Consider the following 22,882-nt stretch of genomic DNA (forward strand, 5'->3'; position numbering starts at 1 on the left):
GGGGGGGGAAGGAAAACAAGTAGAACACAGAAAACTGGAAAAAAAAAAGGTTTGTGGTCTTACATACCTGGCATCAAGAAACCTTGATCTTAAAATCATAACTGCTTCACAAGTGCTTTGTTTTAGCTGCATCTGAATAGAACTAAATTTTCGATGGATGATGCCCACCATTCTTTCAATCTCTTTTGGAGAAATGGGACGTGTTCTACTCTGTTCTCGGAGAAGGTTCATCACATGTGTAGTAAATTCATTACATGCCTGAAAAGAAGAGGGGGAAAATCACTCTTTAGGATATTTTATATTATCACACCTAGACATTTACTCATTTGAATTTTAATTTCATTTGTAATCACCAAATAGCATTATGCAGTAGATAGAGTAAAATAAAAACTGAGACATTTGAAAAGTGGTAGTGATCGTTAGATGAAGCAGCAAGAATTCTAAAACTTATGTTTAGCTAAACTTTCAAGAGAGCTACCACTCTTAACTGTCCTTTGACCGCCTCTACCCAGAGTCTGTCTTAGCTCCAAAATGAGATTTCTCATTGGAAGATGTTCTCTATTAACCCCATCTTGTAAATATATATTCATTGTTAGTACTAAGCTCCCTCTATCATCTCTGAGACTTTATATTTATTTGACACATTTTTTACCAGAGTTCTATAAATTTCAAACGCTTCCAAGTGCTGCAAGAACAGAAAAAATGAGAGAGATGTGGACCGGCCTTCATTGAAAGAAAACACAAAGAAAATTACTTCTTATGTAAGGCGGTCTGGGCTAAATGTCACCAGGAAGCCATGAATAAGTTCCAACAGGGAGTATTCTCATTTAGAGGTTAAGAAATCATGGTAGAAGTGTCATCTGGGATTTAAGGAATGAGTAGAATTTTTGAAAGATGGATAAAGATGAAAGTCAAGAGAAATTTCAGGCAGAAGGGGAAAAGTCCTGGAAATGGTATTGAGCAAGTTCCTAGAGTGGCTAGCAGGAAAAGTGAGAACAGGTAGGGGAAAGGAGACAACTAATTCTGGAAAGGCAGGTATGAACATGCAAAACGCCTTGGATACCATGCATTGCAATAATCAAGTACAATTTAGTTATGATATAAGCCACCCCAGGAAGATAAGTAAAGAGCTCAACTCTTTAAGTTAACAGCAAAAGATAAATAAGGATCAGATTTACATCAAGTGGGGTGTTTTTGCTTTTTTTATGGTTCAGGATCAGGCAGTGCTTTATTCTATTGTCCATGAGGTTGCTATTATTTTGTTCTTATGTACTGAGTTGACTACAACCCACAGTGACCCTATGAACAATGGATCTGAATCCTGCTGTATTTTGTACCATCCTGACCATGACTGACATACCCAAACCCATTGCTACAGTCACTGTGTCAAGCTGTCTCATTGAATGAAGGTCTTCCCCTCCTTTGCTGATCCTCCACTTTTCCAAGCATGATGTCCTTTTCCAAGGACTGGTCTCATAACAAAGTACATGAGATTAATTTCACTGTCTGCCTCCAAGGAGCATGCTGGCTGCACCTTTTCCAAGACATACTTGTTTGTCCTTTTGGCAATCCATTGGATAAACAGTACTCTTGTCCAATACCACAACTCAAAGGCACTGATTCTTCTTCTGTCATCCTCATTAATTTCCAGCTCGGCATTTGGGTCACCTATGTTCCTTTACAGCTATACAGAACACACATGTAGTTGGACCTACACTGAAATTCAGTACTGTTTTAGTAAATAAAGCCATCAGGCTACCTTCTTGCAAGGGAGAATATCTTTCAGCAATTTTATTATAAAGGTTGGAGATTCTGTCTCACTGGCCTGCTCAGATGAACAGAGATTAGCCATTGATCAAGTGAAGACATATTTTGAAGTTATAATAATATCCATTTTCCTACAGATAACCTGAGCACTGTTCATACAGTACACATTGGTTGTTCTAAGTTCATTAGAGAATTAATTTTCTAAGTACACTGTTTCAGTTACTCTTAACTTTTATGGAGCTTTTCTATAAATATTTGTAAGTTGATGTATTTGGAAGCAGGAGTGGGATTCACTTCCTAAATAACATGCCTCCAGAAACTATGAACTTTGATAAATGTCAATAGTTGTTCAGGGGCTTCAGGTCTTTTGTTCATAGGGTTGCTATGAGTCTGCTTGACTCAGTAGCAATCAACAACAAAGTGCTATATACAAAGCAGGTCTTCCTTACTGGTATTTAAGTGGTTTAGGTGTTGTTGGCTCTTTTTTATTCACATGTTCTATGCTTTATGACATTTTAAATTTCTTTTGAATAGTGACCCTATATGTAAGCAGTCACATTGGAAAAAAAATGCCCTTGAATATTCCCTAAGTAGATGTTCATATAATTTCAAAACCATTTAAAAGGTTTACCCTTCAGTATTTTAACTAGTAAAATGAAAACACTTAAAGTAGGACTATTTTCTTCAAACTGGGATCGGCACTAGCTATGGGATTCCATAGCTAGTTCCATAAAATGTTAATAGATAGCCTAAGAATATAGCATGTTTTATGAAATGTTAAATTAACCAAGTAATTAAATTCTTTTGCTGGACCCCTTAAAACTTCTAGTGTGCCAATAAGCAAAATAAATATTCAGGTGGAAACTGTATATCCAACTTTTTCCAAATAAATATTATTTTTAAAAAATCTCTTTTGAGCAGCACTGAAAAGTAGCCCTGGGTGCCACAACATGTAATATACTGGGCTGCTAATAAAAATGTTAGTGGTTGTAATCCATCAGCCACTCTTCAGTAAAAATAAGGGTAGTATCTCCATGCATGACTATTTATAGCATTGGAAATCCAGAACTGACTTGATGGTGGTGGGTGGACCCAAAAGAAATATACTGCAAGCCACGCAGGTAATCTGAAAATTCTCCAACAGCCACATTAAGAAACAAACAACAAACAAATTCTAAAGACATAGGTAAAATTAATTTTAATAAGATAGTTTATCCTGGAGAGAATGAAACCAGATTGCTCCTTGGAGACAAGGATTTTGAAGCTCTGTCTCACATACTTTGAGTATGTTGAAAAGATGGATCAGTTCTTGGAGCAGTACATCACGTCTGGAAGGATGGAGGGACAGTTCAAGAAAGGTAGACCCTGGATGAGATGGATTAACATCCATCACACAGTGACTGGGGATTAGCTCAGGATATGGCAGGGTTCAGGGTTATTGCTCATACTGTCATGAAGAGTTGCAGTTAACTTGATGGCACATAACAACAGTAACAACAATAACCTAGTATGTGACTTTGGCATGTTTTCAGGAGGGAGTACTCCTTGGAGAAAGAAACCATGTCTGGCAGAGTGGAAGATTAGAGAAAAAGGGAAGACGGTTAACACGATGGGTGCAGGATAGAGGAGTATTTTGCTCTGTTATTCATAAGGTCACTACATGAGTACCCAATGGTACTGACTCAATGGTACCCAACGACAAAACTATATGAAAAACAGGAGCTCTGTGGTGCAGTAGATTAAGTGTTGATTGCAACACTTAAAGGTTAAAGAGCTAGAATTCTTCGGCCATTCCAAAGGAGAAAAGTGAGGCTGTGTGTTATCCTAAAGATTTACAGACTTACAAACTCGAAGGGAGTTTTACACCATACTTAGGGTTCCTATGAGTCAGAATCAACTTGATGTCTGGTTTGGTTTTGGGTAATGTGAATATTTACATTTCAATGTATAATTAATGTTAAAATTTTTAAAAACCACACCTACTGAGGTAGTTTACCTTTAGTATTAAGTTTCTGAAATCCAGTATGTATTTACACTAGCTATTCAAGTAGTATTTCAAGTACTTCATAACTATATGTAGCTAGTGGTAAACATATTGGACCCATGTAGAGAAGAAGTTTTGGGGAAACACTACATACTAGGGTAGGCCAGGATACAGATCTGCTATTAATAGGGTCACATGTGTTGCTACTGACTTGATGACACCTAACAACAGAACTAGATATTGTTGTTTCATCTTTCATGGTTTTTTATTCTTTCATTCACACACACACGCACACACACACACGCGTGCGCGCGCGCAAAGTAAGTATAGTTAGGAATGTACTTGATAATGCAATAGAAATGATTACTTTTATTATACCTTGATCTTTGAGTGAATGTATTTAATAGTTAAATAGATTAAAAGGGAGGTGCACAAAAATACTTCTTTGTTCTGCAGGATTGGTTGTCACAAGGTAAAGTACTTGTGTTATTGTGTTATGAGCTGGAGTCACCTTTTCCAAGGAACATCACTTTTACTTTAAAGCAAAATTGGCAAACTATGATTATTCGAAACTGAGTAGTATTTTCTTAAATCAAAGACATTTTCTCAAAAATGAACCAAATATTAAAGTTGTCTCATAAGGGAGCAGCTCACAGTACTTACTGCAAATGATGAAATTCTAGTTTTCAAGTGAAAACTTAGAATTTTGGAAAACTTCTATCTGCTAGCATGTGCTTGATAGTTTCCTGGTAGTTTTCTGATTTGTTTGGGGTTAGTAAGAAAATATATAGTATTTTGATACTGAATAATGAATATTGTCAAGATTTAGAAGACATGTAAGTTTCAGTGAATTACTGTTTTGCAAATGATAAATATATACATAATATTAAAAAAACACACAGATAAAAAAACACATCCAAACTAGATCAACAGACTTAAAGGATAAGAACACAAAAATTAATATATATGATTTTAGATTCCACAGCACAGCTACCCTTTAAGAAAATACTTGTACTGATGTACAATTTTTAAGAACTAAAATTATTTTAAAAATTCATGAAAGTATTCTTGCCTTTCCCAATGACACATCTGTGTAGGACCAAATTTCCATCATATATTTTAGTTATAACAGACTGATACAAAACAAAAGCTCTTAGATGTTGTCAAGAAATTTTAAATAAGTTTTAAGATAAAAAAATATGATAACTGTTGAATATGGAAGTACTTCTAGGTTAAAAACCTAACATTGCTAATTTCTAAAAACCTTTGCTTATTTCACAGTAAAGTAATATCTATGACAATAGGCTTTAGGTCTTGATAAAGAATTCAGTACTTCTATGTAAAAGATAGATGTTAAAAAAGCCTAAGTCAAACATAATATATGAAAGATTGTATGCAAAGCAATAAAAAAGAATTTTATAAAAACAAAACGAAAATACAAATTCATAACTGGACCCTCCTGTAGATTTCCAAAGCTGTAAATCATGGGAAGAAATTGCCCATATTTCTCCCTCACTGAGATATTAGCTCCCTTAATTCTTTTCTAGTCTATTTTCATATCTTCAAAATGCATGTACTTATAGTTTGTAAGGAACAAGTAAAGGCTCATATGAGGAAAAAAAAGAGTTAAAAGAAAAAAATTTCTGCATCTAAAAACTCATATTTCCTAAAACATTTGCTGAATGTCTCACAACTTATTAAGTGAAGCCATCTATGAATGCAAATGGTGATTAGCAATTTGGCAATAGCCCAACATTCAGAGAATTCACATAGCTTTTCTTTAAACCAGTAGTTCATACATGATTAATTAGAACATCTCATTTATGTAGTGTGCACTTTAGCTCATTACTCTAAGTAAAATTCGTTAAGTATTTACATTTAGATAATTAAAATCTGGGTACACCCTTAAGAAAGATGCATACACTTTAGGCAAAGTGATTTTTTTTCTTTTATACTACTGAAAGTAAATTACAGCCTCATTTACAGCATTATGTATACCAATTTCAGAGTAGAACATAGTACTGTCTCATTTCTGATTCCTTAAAAGATGTATTCTTTTAAAAAAAAAAACCAACAACATCCAAATGGAGTAAAAAGGGTCAAATGATTGCAGAACTGTTTTGACGGGCTACCATACTACATACTAGCACTTCAAACATCTATCATCCACCATGAATGCTGTTGTGTAGGTTCCCACTTACAGCAACCCTATAGGATGAGTAAAACCTTTCCCATAGGGTTTCCAAGACTATAAATCTACATACGAGTAGACTGTCTTAATGTTCTCCTGAAGAATAGCTGGTGAGCTTGAATTGTTTACTTTCAGTTAGCATACTAATGCTTATTCACTCACTGTCTCACCAAAGTTGTTTCACATTTATCATGTTGTTGTCTTTGGGTGCCCTCAAGTTGATTATAACTCACAGCAGCCCTAAGAACAACAGATCTTAATCCTATCCTGTGCTGTCCTCATCATGTCTGATATGCTTGAGCCCACTGTTGCAGTAACTGTGTCAATCCATCTTGTGGAGGGTCTTACTCTCCTTCGTTAACCCTACATTTTCCCAAGCATGACATCCCATTCCAAGGACTGGTCCCCTCTAATAACATTTCCAAAATAAGGGAGATGAAGTTTCACCATTGTTGCCTCTAAGGACCACCCTGGCTGCACTTTTACCAAGACATAGTTGCTCTTCTGGCAATCCAGAGGATATTCAGTACTCTTCTCCAACACCTCAACTCAAAGGCATCAATTCTGTTATCCTTATTCATTGTCCAACTCTTAGATGTGTAGCAAGTGATTGTTTTGGTTGTTTTTGGGTCTTGCCTATAAGTCTCATGTAAAGAAGATGGTGGACATGAACTGTCAATCTTTCAGTTAATAGTTCAGCATGTAATGTTCTACCAAGACTCCTTTGTTTCTGACAGAACTATTTTAAATCCATTCTTATGATAAACTGTTCTCCATTAAGCTCTTACCATTGAATTTAATGATGTTGGCAAACATTTATTTTATAGGTACTTCGAGCAGTTCAGTGACCATACCTGAAAATTAGGTTGGTCTCTTGTCATCATTAAGGAAACCAATTATGACTTGATGGCACCTGACAACAACAACAACAAGTTATACACAACAGATGATAATATCCCCAATTCTAAAATCCACATCGGAAGTAAGAAAGGAAAAACTCTGCAAAAGTAGAGTTTTTTATATTTATTCACAACCATTTCCCATGTCTTTATAATCTTGCAGCAAACTATACTAATACTACAGTAGTTTCTAAAAATATTTTAAAAAATATTTTTTAGAAAAAAAGTCAACTCTAAAAGATTATTTTCCATTCAAATAAAAGGAAATCAAATATAGGATCACTGCCAAAAATGAAAAGTATGTTGTACACTTCTTACCTACTTTCAATGGCTTAGGTATCTATCTCATAGGAATTTTGTAAAAATTATGTAATGTAAGTTAAGGTTTTTACACAGAGTCTGCAACATATTAATATTCAGTAATTGCAAAGTATTATCAGTAATGGTAATTCTATTGTTTCTATTGTTTTCTTATCCATCTTATTCTGATTATAATTTTTACTTCTCATCTCTCAAATAAATACAAATACTGCATATGAAAAAGTGGGGAGAAGGCATATTCAAATGTTAAACAGTTTTATTAGTCAGGCATGTGGAACTAGATATATTCAACACATAGAACCAAAAAACTAATAATATAGGAGAGAAAAATGGAACAAACACTTGCTCTAGCCAGAAAAAGCTACAGAAAAGCTCTGTATAAAAGCTGACCTTCTCATAGAGTAAAATTTTTGCTTCTTCTTGTTGTGGTTATGTGCCGTCAAGTTGCTTGCGACTCATAGTGACCCCTATGTACAACAGCCCTAAACTCTGCTCTGTCCTGTGCCAATCGCACTGTCTCCAACACACCCATCCCAATTACCCCAGTCACCAAATCAATCCACTTCCTAGGGGGCCTTCCCCTCCTGCGCCTGCCCTCTACCCTCCCAAGCAGGATGTCCTTCTCCAAGGGCCAGTCTCTCCTTACAACATGACCAAAATATGTCAGACGAAGCCTCAGAATCTTTGCCTCCGAGCAGCCCGGTTTAACCTTCTCAAGGATGAATCTGTTTGTTTTCTTAGCAGTCCATGGTACCCTCAATACTCTTCTCCAGCACCACAGCTCAAAGGCATCAGTTCTCCTTCTATCCTCCTTAGTCACTGTCCAACTCTCTAATGCATAACAAATGATGGCAAAGACCATGGCCTGTATCAGATGCACCTTAGTCTCCAGAGAAACACCACTGCTCTTCAGTACTTTAGAGAGGTCCCTAATAGCAGCAGACTTTCCCATCACAGTACATCTTTTAATTTCCTGGCTGTTGGTGCCAAGAGTGTTGATTGTGGAGCCAAGCAGACTAAAACTGTGAACAATCTCAATCTTTTCACCAGCCATCCTGATGCTGCCAATTGGTCCAGTGGTGAGAATCTTTGTCTTCTTGACATTGAGCCTCAATCCATATTGAAGGCTGCAGTCCTTGACCCTCTGCAGCAAGCACTTCAGGTCCTCCTCAGTTTCAGCAAGCAGTGTTGTGTCATCTGCATAATGCAGGCTGTTGACAGATCTTCCACCAATCCTGATGCCGCATTTCTCTCCAAATAGTCCAGCCTCCTGGATGATCTGTTCTACATACAGGATGAAAAGTTATGGAGACAGGACATGTCCTGGTGTACACCGTTCCCAATTTTGAACCATGCAGTGTTTCCTTGCTCTGTTCGGACGACTGCCTCCTGGTCCAAGTATAGGTTTCACATTAGCCCAATCAAGTGTTCTGAGATTCCCATTCTTCTCAGAGTCAGCCACAGTTTGTTATGGTCCACACAGTCAAAATGCCTTTGCATAATCAATGAAGCACAGATAGACATTCCTCCAGTACTCTCTGCTTTCAGCTAAGATCCATGTATTAGCTACAATATCCCTAGTACCATGACCCCTTCTAAACCCAGCCTGGACTCCTGGCAGTTCTCTGCTGATGGGCTGTTCCAGTCATTTTTTTATAATCTTCAGCAGAATCTTGCTTGCATGTGAAATCAATGATACTGTTCTACAGTTTCCACACTCTGTTGGGTCAACCTTTCAGTTGGCCAAGTGGTTGTTCTCCAGACTTTTTGATACAACTTGGTGAGCACGTCCAGGGCAGCATCTGTTAGCGGAAATGTATGGTATACCATCTATTCCTGGGGACTTATTTTTTGCTATTTCCTTCAAAGCAGCTTGAACTTCTTCCTTCATCACCATAGGCTCTTGCTCATATGTTGTTTCATTAAATTCTTTAACGTCTGCCAATTCCTTTTGATACAGTGACTCAGTATATTCTTTCCATCTTCTTTTAATACTTCCTGGATCATTAGAAACACGAAATATAAATTCTACATAAGGTAGTACCTTTTTGTCTTTTCCTGCTCAACTATTCAGAGGGGAAAAAAATGTAGAAAACAGCTTTAGAAGTTTGTGAGCTGTACTACCTCCACCATAATAATAGCATTTTTAACCTGCTACAAGCAATGATATTTTGCCAGCAAATATAAGCATATACTGAAAATCTGAAAAAGCACATCATTAACATGGCTCAGGTTCAACACCTATTCTCCAGTCTCCCTGCAATCTAAAAGCCGTGCAGTAGCCAAACTCTACCTGACTGGTTTTGAGTTTATTCTGTATGCACTCTTGATTCAAGTGCTTATTCAATACAGAGGGTAAATTTAAAAGACATCTGTGTACTCAGAAAGCAGGTTCCTAGATGCTTGGAAAGGTCTGGGGCCCTTAATACTTTTGCCTTCAGCAAAAATGTATTTCAATATAATTATAGTAGATAGATTTCAATGTCATCTCTATTATAGCAACTGTAAATTATGAAGTGAATTGTCTGTGTACAGCATTCTACTGGTATAAGCAAAGTGGGGAACACTATGACAAGTCTTTTTCTTTTTAACCGACAACAAATGTCTAAATCAGATTCAATTTGCAAAAACCACTGCATCCATCTCTTTTTGGTAGAAAGATGGAAGAATAAATAAAGACTAGCTTAACTGAAAGCCTTTAATTCTTAGAAATAAGATTTCTGAGAATTCTTGGTTCAAGTTCATCACAAATTCACCTTGTCTAGTACAATAGTTGGGATTTTAATCATAGGAATATCATTAAGAAGGGAACTGAAAGGTTATTTTCAAAACTTTTAGATAGTCAAGAAGAAGACAAAAACAAATTTTCTCTCAGTCAAAGAAGAAACAACATATCCAGCCATTACAAGACAGTTTGCTATAAGACAGGCAAACTATCATGTCTGCTACATATCAGGATCAACACAAAAGAAGTAAAATAGTTTTGGGTTGATAGTGATACTCTAGATTTTTACTTATATTAAATAAAAGAGACAACAGAATAAAAAATTTACTTATATTCCATTTCTAAAATATTTGTCGGCAAATTTTTAGAACTGTCCTTAAGAATCATCAAATGTTCTTAAATGTGAGCCTATTTAACAGAGACATATGATCAAAGGATACTTTCTGGAGAAAAACTAAACACAGAATTAAGAAGACAGTACTATTCCTAAATCACATAATAAAACTAAGCTTTGCAGTCTGGATTTTAGTTTTGCCCAAATTATAGCTGTTGTTTGTTTAGTTTTGTGAATGTTGCTGGCGTACTTATAAGGTACTTTATTTACTGTTCTAGTAGTGTTTTGTTAATTTTATGGTGTTCTAATTCTAAACAGGCTTCAGATACATTTTCTTTATTACCTCATTGCAAAACCCGGTAGAGTGAGTAGCTCCAAGATTCCAAAGTCATTTAAGTCTTCATAGAAAGAGACTCAACCCAATTTTCTGATGAAGCTTCTATCTTAATATACATGGTCTTCTTATTCATAAATAAGCTTTCTGTCATTCAGAGTACTCATGTTTGTCCCCTTTTGGGAGACAAAACATAATTTCTGTAAAGTGATTAAAACAGTTGTTTTTCCCCATCTCTGTCCTTTTCTCATTTCAAATATAATCCAACATGGGCAAATAAGATAAAACCAAACATATCTAAATTATTTTCCTATTCTACATGAGTGGGGGCATTAATCAATGGAAAAGGAAGGTATATTGTCAAATGTCTGTGTCTGTCTCTGATGTTTTATAACAGACAAATTACTTAACCTCTTTGAAATTAATTTTTCATCTGAAAAATGGAAATTTTTCAAATGGAAGTAATGCCGCACTTCTTCATCTCCCTTTGCTTTGCTGAACCTGTCTTAGAATTCCAAAAAGTCTATTCCAGATACTGAAAGGAGAGGTTGAACTTTCTTATGTCAAAACTCACTTGTTCTAATGACTTAGGAGAACCGTAGAAAGAAGAATTATTAAGCCAGCCCAAAAACAATTCAAGAAAGTTAAATGCTGCTACATTATTCCAAAACATTATTCAGAACCTACAGAAGGTTTCTAAACTAAAATTCTCTTGAATCTGTCAATTAACTATTTATCCAGAATACTGCACTATTTCATATATTTTTCCTTCTAAGACTGTTAAAAATAAGAAAAGGAAATATGGGTGTAAATGGATGTTATCAGAGTACTGAATATATCTATAAATAAGATTTATGACTAAGTTTCAAAACTCATTATTTCCCAATTTAAAATTTAATCCAAGTCTTATGTGTATACAAGTATTTCTAGCACAAACCAAACCAAAAACTCAACTGGTGATTCTGGAACTAAGATTATTAAAAATCTTGTAGGGTTTTCTATGGCATTTCTAATACAGTGAGGCTCAAGACTTTGACACTGGCCAATGCCAATTTTACCTAACTTCTAATAGTACTGAGAAGATAATGATGCAGGTAGGAGATACATGGCAGATGACAGTAGGAAATTATCTAAATTCCACCATTTGACCCTAATAATACAGATCTTTCTGCACAAGGTGCTTAGTGGTATATATCTAGTAAATACACATAGATATATTTAATAAAAATTTGTGAAGTTAGGATTATTCCTTTGTTTATGCGTTGTTTACCTTTTCAACCATGACTTATATTGTATCAAAATAGCTGAGGAAGAGACTGAGATTGCTAACAGCTTTAGTTTGCTTGGTTCCACAATCAACACTCTTGGTACCAGCAGCCAGGAAATTAAAAGATTAATTGCATTGGGAAAGTCTGCCGTCAGAGACCTCCAGAGTACTGAAGAACAACCATGTCAGTCTGGAGACTAAGGTGCATCTGATCTAGGCTATAGTCTTTGCAATTACTTGCTATGCATCAGAAAGCTGGACAATGACTAGGGATGATAGAAGAAGAATTGATGCTGTGAGCTGTGGTGGTGAAGAGTATTGAGTGTACCATCGACTGCTGGGAGAACAAACAGGTTCGTCCTAGAGAGAATGAGACTAGGCTGCTCCTTGGAGGCAGGGATTCTGAAGTTTCATTTGACATATTCTGGACATACTGCAAGGTGGGATCAGTCCTTGGAGAGGGACAGTGCAAGGGAGGAAGACCCTCGATGACTTAGATTGATTCAGTGACTAGGGTAACAGGGGTGGGTGTGTCAGAGACAATGAGATTGGAACAGGCTAGAGCAGTGTTCAGGGCTGCTATACATAGGGTTGCTTTGAGTCAAAGGTGGCTTGATGGCACATAACAACAACTCAATTATTCACATATCAAAATCAGAAATCTGAATCCTTTTCATGTATTCAAAGCAATGTTTCTAGAATTCTAATCTGCACATCCTCCAATGAAAATTACACTCTAAATAACACTGGAAATTTAGCTTTGAAAGTTCAACTAAAATAAATGAGTAAATGAATGAATGAGTAAATGTCTTTTAATATTAACTTGTATTTCATTTCAACACAAGTTAAATAAACTTTTCTACCCTTTCTCATAACACACTCACCTCTGGGGCAGAATTCAGCATTTGCTTAGTAGTGTTATTTCCAGAATACTGAAAAAAACTAATGGAAAAATATAGACACAACTGAAACTATATAAAGAATTTTTAAAAGCAAAACAAACAAAAATAGGAAAAAAAAACCCCACAAGCATTAAAGTTGACCAGCATACCCGGGTCTCATATTAAGATGTCTAGACTTTTTAAAAACACCTACTTATATAATGAAATACTAATAGCTAAAATTATGTCTGAAATAAAACTAATACTGATGTTTGTTTAATCTCGGTGATGGTCTCCTAAAATGTCCTATGAAATTACCAATGTTTTCTCATGCAATAACTTGGAAATTCTATAGAGTTCAAGGTAATACTAATTTTTTTTTCTGCATGTTTAAAATTTTTCATAATTTTTACTAATTTCCGAATGAAAATTTTTATCAAATGATAATTTCTTACACTAAGCCAGTTTTTAGTTTGGACTAGCAACTAAAATGTTTTAAAATCAATCACCAAAATTTTACCTTATTTTATTGAATCCATGAGTCATTTATTTTCCCCACATTTTAACATCTCTAAACTTTGAAAACCTGTTACAATCAATGCCAAGTTATAGATAACTTGACAATGTTTAATATTTTCATGGTGGCATATAAAATGATGATGCCGGTTGAATCAAAGATATACATATCATAGACTCAACAGAGTATGGTGAAGATAATTACTGAGAACAGCATTTTTAATCCATATTCTCTTTCTAATTAGAAACTTTGGAAAAAATGCCTAGTATTCTCTATCTTATGGTACCCATAATTATCCTTAGAGGTCTCTCTTTCTTTTATAGACAGACCAGATTTGATAATTTTGTGAACTTATTTCCCTCCGCTGTAGTCTGGCACAACTAAGAATTAATTCCTAGTTGGATTATGGAGCTCACAATAGTTCACTATGGAAAGTATGGAGGTAAAGTTCACTGTGCAAAATTTCTCTTTAAAGGTTGCTATAGTTTATGACTAAGGCCAGAGCATAAATGTTAATTACATAAAGGTTTGTAGAGCACAGCAGTCAGGTTGTAAGAAAGAGTGGCTTGTAGGAATGGTAGTAAGAACATGTGAATATGAGGAATGAATAAAACAAAATAATAAAAAAGGAGAAAGTAGGTTTAGCTTCACCTTTGGATAAGAAAGAGTCTTCCCTGAATTAAAACAATTCACCTGCATTTTTTCATTAATCTTATTTATTCTGCTCTTTGTGCTAACATCTGCCCCTCAAAGTCCTTAGAACTGGTTAGTGCAGTCTAACAGAAGAACGATAGAAGGTTGTGCAGGACTATGAGAGTGGCGGCTGCTGACCTGTTCATATTTCTCCAGCTCTGTATGATAGATTTGTCTGATCTGGGTCAATTTGGCTCTGTAATCTGAGTGTTCAATAGAGTTATCTGAAGAACCTCCAGAGGCTGCTGCGGCTGCAGCTGCTGCCGCCGATCCCCCACCTTTCTCAGGACCTGAAACCCCTTCTGCCAAAAGCATATTGTCCAGTCTCATTAGCTGGGGATCGGGAGGGTCCTCCTCCTGGGCTCCTCTGATGCTGAGACCTTCAAGGAAAGAAAGAGACAGAAGAAGCGAGAAACAGAGGACAAATAGTGTGAGTATTTTGTTGATTTGAGAAAAATAAAACAAATTAGTGCACTACAATTCATGCTGAGTACTTCATTGTTTACATTTGACCAGGTGTGAAAATTCAAGATAATATTTATATCCATCCTCTAATTCCTATCTATAGTATCTCTCTCCACCTAATTTATGTCAGATTGCATCTTCTTTTAAAAAAATAAACTAATCTTAGTGTTTTTATACTATTTTAAACTTCCTAGATAGAAAATTATTTAGACAGAAAATGAGAAGGGACTAACAAACTGGAAGTTTAAATAAAGGAAAACAATTACAACGAATATAAAACAAGCCCATCAAAAGATAGTTATTCTGTGTGTCTCTACTAGTTAGAGGAACATAATTAAAATTTCTATAGAATAAACTGCAATACTAAAAAACTAGAAACTAAATAGGATTAGATGGGTTTTTCTATTATATAATTTCAAAAGAAGAGAAATACATATATTATGAAATAATCAACTTAAAAAAAAACTATTTTACTAAATGAATGCTGTTAAGCAATTTCCAGCAAACGATAAAACCAAGATACTAAATAGAGTATCTAAAATGTGCCAGTGACATAGCAATACATTGCTAGGCATCGTAGTCTCAATCTAATTTTGCTTTTAAATCAAGAACTTCCTAAGTGATGCCCAGTCAGCAACCTCATCCGCGTACTATAGATCACAGCTGACAATTCATAGGTTTAATCAGGTCACATAGGCTTTCTGCCAAGATGTTTTCAACAACACAGAAGACAAAGTTTTAAAATAATTATCACAGAATAAAAAGCACTGGAGTCATGACAGCTCAAAATCAGCATTATCATTAATGTGTAACATAATCTAAACGATCTCAGCCCAATTAACCTCTGTAAATCTGTTTAAAAGCAGGTTTTCCAAACTAGTTACAAAGCATCTTGGGAGAGGGAAGAAAAGGAAGTTGGCATCTTGCATGTTCGCTTTTGTGTGTATGCCTGTTGTTAATCCACAATGGTGTACTCTATTGTGTAACTTACATGACAATAACATCTATATGCTGCCAAGAACCAAATTGAACACCAGCTCTGTGATTTTATAAGCTAACCTAACAACTAACACCAATTTTTTTAAAAACAAAGTTCATTCCAAGCTGTCCTGAACTATATATCCATAGTATGACAGAGCGCTTCTTTGTCTCACTGAAATGTACAACTTTACTTGTACATTTAAAGCTTTAAAGGTGTCATTTTCACTTAATATATTTCGGAATTTCAAATAGATAATAAAACATAATGGATAATTCAGCATAATTTAGAAATACACCTGTTGACTATTCAGAGGTACATAAGTAAGGTTTGGAAACTATAATAAATCCATTTACAGAACCAAAAATGCATTAACATATCAAAACATCAACACATTACAGAGAACTAAAGAAAGACAAACATGTTCTTCTAGAACTAGAAGAAATTTCCTAACGTTATTTAGAATTGCCAAGTATTAGTTAAACTAGGGTTTTTAAAAAAATTTAATATTTCATTTTATTCCTATCTTGTTTTGTTAAGATATTAAAATCTCAAGCCCTGAGCTTGCTTCTACTTCACATATAAAGGCTTCTGTACAATTGGTATGTAGCAAGAGCTTACAAAGTAACCAATGATCTAGAACTTTTGGTGCTGGTCTGTTTTTTTAAGTACTTGGGAGTTCTTCCTTTTTACACTAAATTCCTGCTCATATTTTTGCATGTTGTTTCTTTTCAGGCAGGTACTGGTGCTTCTCCTCAAAATGTGTTCTTTATCTAACATCACATTTTCTTCCAGGTCTAATGTTTTCCTTTAGTACTTATATCTATTTCATTTTCAATTCCAAAGGCTTGAATCCATCAGCTGCTCTGCAGGAGAAAGACAACTGCTCCCCATGCAATTTACTGTCTCTGAAAGCCAGCTGTAAGGTCAGCTATGGGTTGGTTCTGACTTGATGGTACTTAAAAACAGCAGCATGGTCAATTGATGTTTAATAGTTCTTTAATAGTAATCATCCACAGTCAAAACTATTATACCTCACTGCAAAAATGTGGCAAATAAGGCAACAATCTCAATGACCAACACACAAGGATATAGATCATAAGAGTCAGGAGACTAAGACTCATCAAGAAAATGCAAACTGGATAAACAAATTAGCCAGTTATGGTATACAAATCATTACTGCCATGCCAACAGGAAATAGACCTTACACTGAATAATAGCAAATACAAAAATAATCATATATATGTATCTTTAGCTGGTATAACATTTTTCTCTTGTGACAAATAATAATATCTCTTTACTTCTAAAATAATATGTAAATTAATATTTGTCTCAAGTACAGGAAAAATGTTTTCCGAAATCCTTCTGTACTTACTTTATAAATTATGTGTATTAAATCAAATCAGAAAAAAAAATTTCCTGATAAAAAGTTCATATTTCTTTGGATGAAAAGTACTAGAGCACAATGTTGAGAAAGCTATCCATCAATACTAATGTCATTTTCATAACTACAATTTGTGAAGTAAATTAATGTTTTGCTATTAAGCAAATTTATTATTACAGATCTTTAAATAATCTCAACTTTCAGAAATTATTTGAATATTTGTATTATTTTCTAACTGTACATGCAAGTATTATTTTAATCGTCATCACATTTACTCACCCGCTCACTATAATTATGCTTACCTACCTCATTTTCCAATAATAACACCTCATCCTCTGGACATCTATAAACATTTTAATGAACCTACATTTGCAAGAGCCAGAATGAACCAGACTGTGTGCTTATTAAAAGATTTTAATAAAAAAATGTAATATCACCAGTTAAAACTGGAAAAAATAAAAATTAGTCATTCTTGGTTTTAATTCAAAATGTATACTACAGATATATGCTCAGAAAGTTTTACATCTGAACTATTTGGTGATCAGGGGATTATAAAGTTAAAAAAAATTACAATCTACCCAAAATCACAATATTCATTTCAGCATCCCTAAGATTTAGACAAATCAAACAAACATAGTAAAACATTGTTTAACAATGAACTTGGCTTTGTGAGAAGCCCACAATTTTTGCATATCTTTCAGCAAATCCTAATTAGCTGTCTTTCAACATGCTGTGCACCTGCCCCACAGATAATGGGAGAGAGCATCTGCATAGATGACTGCATTCGAAGGGCAATAAATAAATTACAGGTCAAAATTATTACAAAGCTTTCTCCAAATAAATGCATACCCTTCACAATACTAAGCTGCAGATGTGAAAAGTACCTAAAGCCTACTCAAATGGTATGATTACAGGGCTGTTTGAGTTTAATAATCTGACTGTAATTCGGGCATTTTCAACAGCTCATTAAGGGTTCATTAATATATAGGCAAGCTTTTGAATTATAAATAAGCAGATTAGAAATCTGCAGTGGCTAGATTGTACAGTAGTAGCCTCTCTAACAGAACAATGTGGCCAACATAATAAAAGCTTGACCTAAGAGAATGAAGTACCAACACAGAGCACTAACTCAACTTTGGAATTCCTTCATTGCAAGGATAAAGTCCACCAGGCCATGACTAACCTCTGTTCATCCAAGGAAGAATATCTTCAGACCAAAGATCTTTCAGATATATTCTACATATGGTCATGAATTATGTGTGGCTAAGATCTAACCCTACATCATTTCAAAAATCAGAGAAGATGTAATACTCACAGTAATGATAAATACAAGGTATCAACAGATCACTTTCACTTTCAATGGAACATATTTTTCAGACATGCTGAGAAAGACAACTATTATGGAAACTTTAGTAGTTTGATTTTCCTCCCTTCCTGTCAGCATGTCATAAACACTTAGACCTATGCAATCTCTCTGTGTTCTTTGAAGGCCTTGTTTTTGATTCATTCAACTACTATACCATAATCTGATTATTATTGGCTCAGAGAAAAATAAATTTTGCAGAGTATCATGAAACAGATACTGATGTTTCTAAACAGCTAAATAAGATGATTTCAGGAGGACTTGAAAACAAGGAAAATTGTCATAATTTCAGTTATTCATATACTTTTCTACAGTTTTTGCGTCTATAAGAATAAAATACAGGACTATGAGTGGATTACAAACCTAATTAAAAGAGAAGATATCATCCCCGTTTTCTATAATTTCTTCATTTTAAATCAAATCAGCAACAATGTGATAAATAAAACCCAAATTATAAACAAACTCCATTCTTCCAAAACATTGAAACTATGTAAAATAATTTCCTGCTGGAATTGTTTTTATTTATTTTTTTCTACTTGAAATTTTTACACATAAAGCAAAATATCTAAAAAGGAAATGAAGGTTTCAAGATCTCCTTTAAAAATTATTATTTCTTGGTTATAAATTTGGAATACACTTGTGAAACTGAAACAAAGTGGAGAAAGACACCAACCCAGCAACCCCAATGGACCATTATTTAAACTCATTTAAGTATTAGGGGAGGAGCAAGAGACTGGGGTTCCCAGATAAATAGTATATGGAATAAAGACACAGCAAAGGCACCAAGCCCAAGTCAGGAGGTGGGATTCTCAAGAATGTCTTAAGACTGAGGGAGAAGGAAAAAAAGATCTGGAATAATATTTGACCTGGATTCACGATCTCTTTCTTAGGTCTAAAGATAAAGTTTGTAATGAAAGAGAAGAATGATATTATTGTATAGATATCAGTATAAAGCAACTGTAAAAATAACTAATCTTTTAAAAATATTATGAGGAAATGACAGATGATATAGTTGCCTATCACAACCCATGGTCCCAAAGCCCATCCCACTCCAGCTCCAAATCTCCTTTTAAACCAATGTTAGTGTCTAATCCACTGAATACAGCAGTCATATTACAAGCTAATGTCACTTTCACTCCTATTTAAGGTGACTGTGTGGTGTGTGCACGTTTTTCATGTCAGGTATATTAAATATAACACGGCAATGCACTGCACATTTCCACGCCAACCTAGTTGTCACTTTCGCTTGACTCATTCTCTATTGAGGAAAAATGCAGCACTGGGAATTTACAAGGCTTTTCAGTTAAATGGACATAAATCACAGGTTTCATTCAAACCGAATAATCACTGGCCATAAAGAGCTACTTGTCTCTTACCATATATTACAGTGAAGTTCCTGTGAGCAATAATGCAGCCATTCATGGCAAAGAAAAACAGAGCGAGACATTAAGAACTGACATGTAATCCTGTTAGGGCCCTGACGTGGAGAGTGTGGCTGACATTTTTATCATATATGTCCATTTCTATTTGGAAAATCAGAGGAATAAAAATGATTACTTCACTGCCCAAATCTACCTTCCTAAAACAGCCCACTGAGATTTGTTTACATGCTGGGAAACTGCTTACTAGAAATTCATAAATCTAAGATTTTGAAGCATTTCCCCTGATGGTTAAATTGAAGATATGACTAGCAAGATTCCCTATAATGTTTCTCCACACCTCCATTTCCTTCACTTTCAACACATAAACTGTCAATCCATCGCTTTATTACATTCCACCTTCATTATAAAGCTGTTGGCAGAATGCCTGTTTCTAACATACAACACTGATAACTTTTCCTCAAGCACTTGCTGCAAAGCCATCTCACTCAAGGAAGCAGGCAACTAATGACCTTTATTAGAGGTTCGATGGAAAGCAGCTAGATGCTATAATGACATTATTAGTATTTTGGTCTGTAAAGGTACTAGACTCCTGGGCAGAACCTAGTTATTTTCCTGCAATTCCACAGCTGTACTTTAAACAACAAGAAACAAATCCACTAAAAGGCATTTCTTGAATCACCAATGCTTTTCTATGCCAGTGTGAGATTCCCAAGGCATTTGTGCACATTCTCAGCAATGCAAATAGCAATGTATAGATCACTTATGGATCACTTCTCCCTGGCCATATCACTAATCTCCACTACATCACAAGTTCAGACTTATTTATTTTGACACAAGTAGTGGGATATTTCCACAAAAGAGCTAAGCCTAAAATAATCAAGAGGAACATTTGAAAAAATTTAAAAGGGGTAACATTTTGCTATCTTAAAATATTGATGCATTTACCATTACTGAAAAGACACTGATTATAATTTACCCATTCAAAACCATTTATTATACTCCTCACTAGGAGTTCTGGTGTACTAGCAGTTCAAATTGAAAACATAATGGGGTCAGTTTTACTTTGTCCTATTGGGTCACCATGAATCAGAAATCTATTTAATAGCAATGGATTTTTTTTTAATTTAACTACTCTAGGAAGTTGTTTTCACTCTTTGGGTGAGGACTTCTTTAAGAAAAACAAAAAAAAAAAAAAACACAAAGTGGGGGAACCTCTTAATTTTCATTATATCCTTCAAGCTTATTTTTGCCAACTGTTTATAGAAAAATCTGAAACTACCGTTGGCTGGTAAAGGCAAATTTTGAAGACTTTCCACTTGCCAATTAGATCTTGCCTCAAGAGACAAGAAAAAGGAGTGAGCCTTGTCACTGTGAAAGTGAAGAGCAGCCAAGATGAAGGAGCAGATGGACTGTGCAATAAAAATGCAGAAAGAGAGTTACATTTTTAAGGCACTTTTTTGTTAAATGGAGCTGCATCTTGTTGGCGCGCTTGATATATAAGCACTGTCAGCTACAGAAGAAGAGAATAGGGCTAGGGCAAGATATGAAGTATGCTGTGCTTGGATGAGACAGTGAAAAAAGGCTGAAGGAGAAAGCAGGCCATGTTTCTTACGCAGATTAGCACAAAGGGTTACCTGTGCTCTGTTCTTAAAGGAAATTATTACAAGTAGAGGGAGAAAGGAAACGGCCATTTTCTTTTTATTTAAGGTGAATAGATGTTCAAACAAAATGCTCTACTGAGAAGATTCTAATACTAGCAAATATGACAACTGATTTTGAAAAAAAAAAAACCAACACACCAACAAGACACTCCCTTCCCATACACAGACAATTTAAAGAGAAAACAAAGCAATTCAGAATAAGTGAGGGAGACAGAACACTATAATAACACCAGGTTTAGTATCTTCAAGGTCTTTGTGACTCAAATTCTCTATATGATTAACAGTGTTCTAATAGGTCAACGAAATTCTTTCAATTTATCATATGCCTAGCATCTCCTCATCAGAAAAGTGTTAGTGTCTCACTTTTGAACTTCCATCAAAACCAATTAGTCCTTTTATAAAAATGTTCATTTCCAGGATTCTCAGGTTATGCAAACTCATTGCAATTCTTCCTTTCCCCTACATTCTTACATTCTGTCTCCTTGTCTTTTCTCCCTGCAGAATGAGATCACTATGGCACTTTCATTTTCTATCTTGTCAGTTAAGATAACTGCCATGCTGTGAATGGGATAACATTACATGGTGGTGCCTGCTCCCTCTAACACCAAGGGCATCGTGTGTGCTGCTCCATACTGCTGCTTTTCCTCTGCTCTATTTTCTGGAAGACCAAATCTTCAAGACTTCAATAAGTTTTCCCCAGACTCAGTTCATAGTGCAAGACGTTTCTGCCAAAAAAAGCAAATCTTTTCTGCCCCTTAGTTTCTATGTGACTTTAAATTCTTACTAATTTCATGGTTACTAAAGTGGTAACTCAAAATAATGCTAATACCTAAATAGTCTACTGCTTAACCTAAAGATTCTGTGTTCAAATTAAAATACTCATTAAGCATATACATTACATTATATACTGGGAAGCAAGCTTTATCTTTTCACAAGTTTTATCTCAATTTGTTTTTAAGTAAGTTTTATATGGTAGATCCTCATATAGGGTTATTCCTATCTATAACTGAGAAAATAAACTTCAAATTAATTTTTTTGCCCAAGATCATATAGCTAATAAATGTGAAAAATATGACTCTAACATAGGTGTTCCTTAAATTCAGGGCAGAATTACACCTCAAATGACCATAGAAACAGACTATAATAGTGAATTTACAGTTCATTTTGCAACTACAATACAAAAATAAATTATACTATCAAAATATCAGCATGAAACATATGCAAGTCTTCTGTTTCATTCTTTATAAAACAGATACTATGTCTCAAAAAATATTAAGTACAGTGAAGTTTAAATAACATAAAATATATAAAGTGCCTAACAGAGCCGACAGAATAATAATTTCTAAAATAATGATGGAATTAAATTTAAATTATACAGATTGAAAAACAAATTATAAAGATTAAAATGTTTGTTAAAATACTGTATTTTTAAAGTCAAAGAATTATAGAATTCAGAGCTTAAAAAATTATGAAAACATTTGTTGTTGTTTTTGTTGTTACGTGCCATTGAGTTGCCTGCGACTCATAGTGGCCCTATGCACAACAGGTCTGAAGTCTGCCCTGTCCTGAGCCAGTCTCACTGATTCCAACACACCTAACCCTATCGCCCCAGTCACTTTATCAATCCAGCTCATCTGGGATCATAGTTAAGTTTATAATCTTAAAACATAATTTGAAATAAGTCTGCGCTAAACATATAATTTCTCTTGAAAATTTGGTAATGTTTATTATGTGG

General features: G+C 34.8%; 1 protein-coding gene across 3 annotated transcripts in view; it reads right to left on the minus strand.

Moving 5' to 3' along the window:
• PBX3 (pre-B-cell leukemia homeobox 3) overlaps window positions 1–22,882 on the minus strand; it is a 287,631-nt gene that overhangs the window by 58,892 nt on the left and 205,857 nt on the right. For all 3 annotated transcript variants that reach the window (XM_006892551.1, XM_006892553.1, XM_006892552.1), the window contains exons 3-4: window positions 14,052–14,293; window positions 68–258 (exon numbers count right to left, since the gene is read on the minus strand). In XM_006892551.1, coding sequence (XP_006892613.1) covers window positions 68–258; window positions 14,052–14,293 — 433 coding nt within the window. The remainder of the gene's footprint in view (window positions 1–67; window positions 259–14,051; window positions 14,294–22,882) is intronic.

This window comes from Elephantulus edwardii, unplaced genomic scaffold, assembly GCF_000299155.1.
Source record: "Elephantulus edwardii isolate Elephantulus edwardi_28Jun2011 unplaced genomic scaffold, EleEdw1.0 scaffold00116, whole genome shotgun sequence".
Classification (NCBI taxonomy): Eukaryota; Metazoa; Chordata; class Mammalia; order Macroscelidea; family Macroscelididae; genus Elephantulus; species Elephantulus edwardii.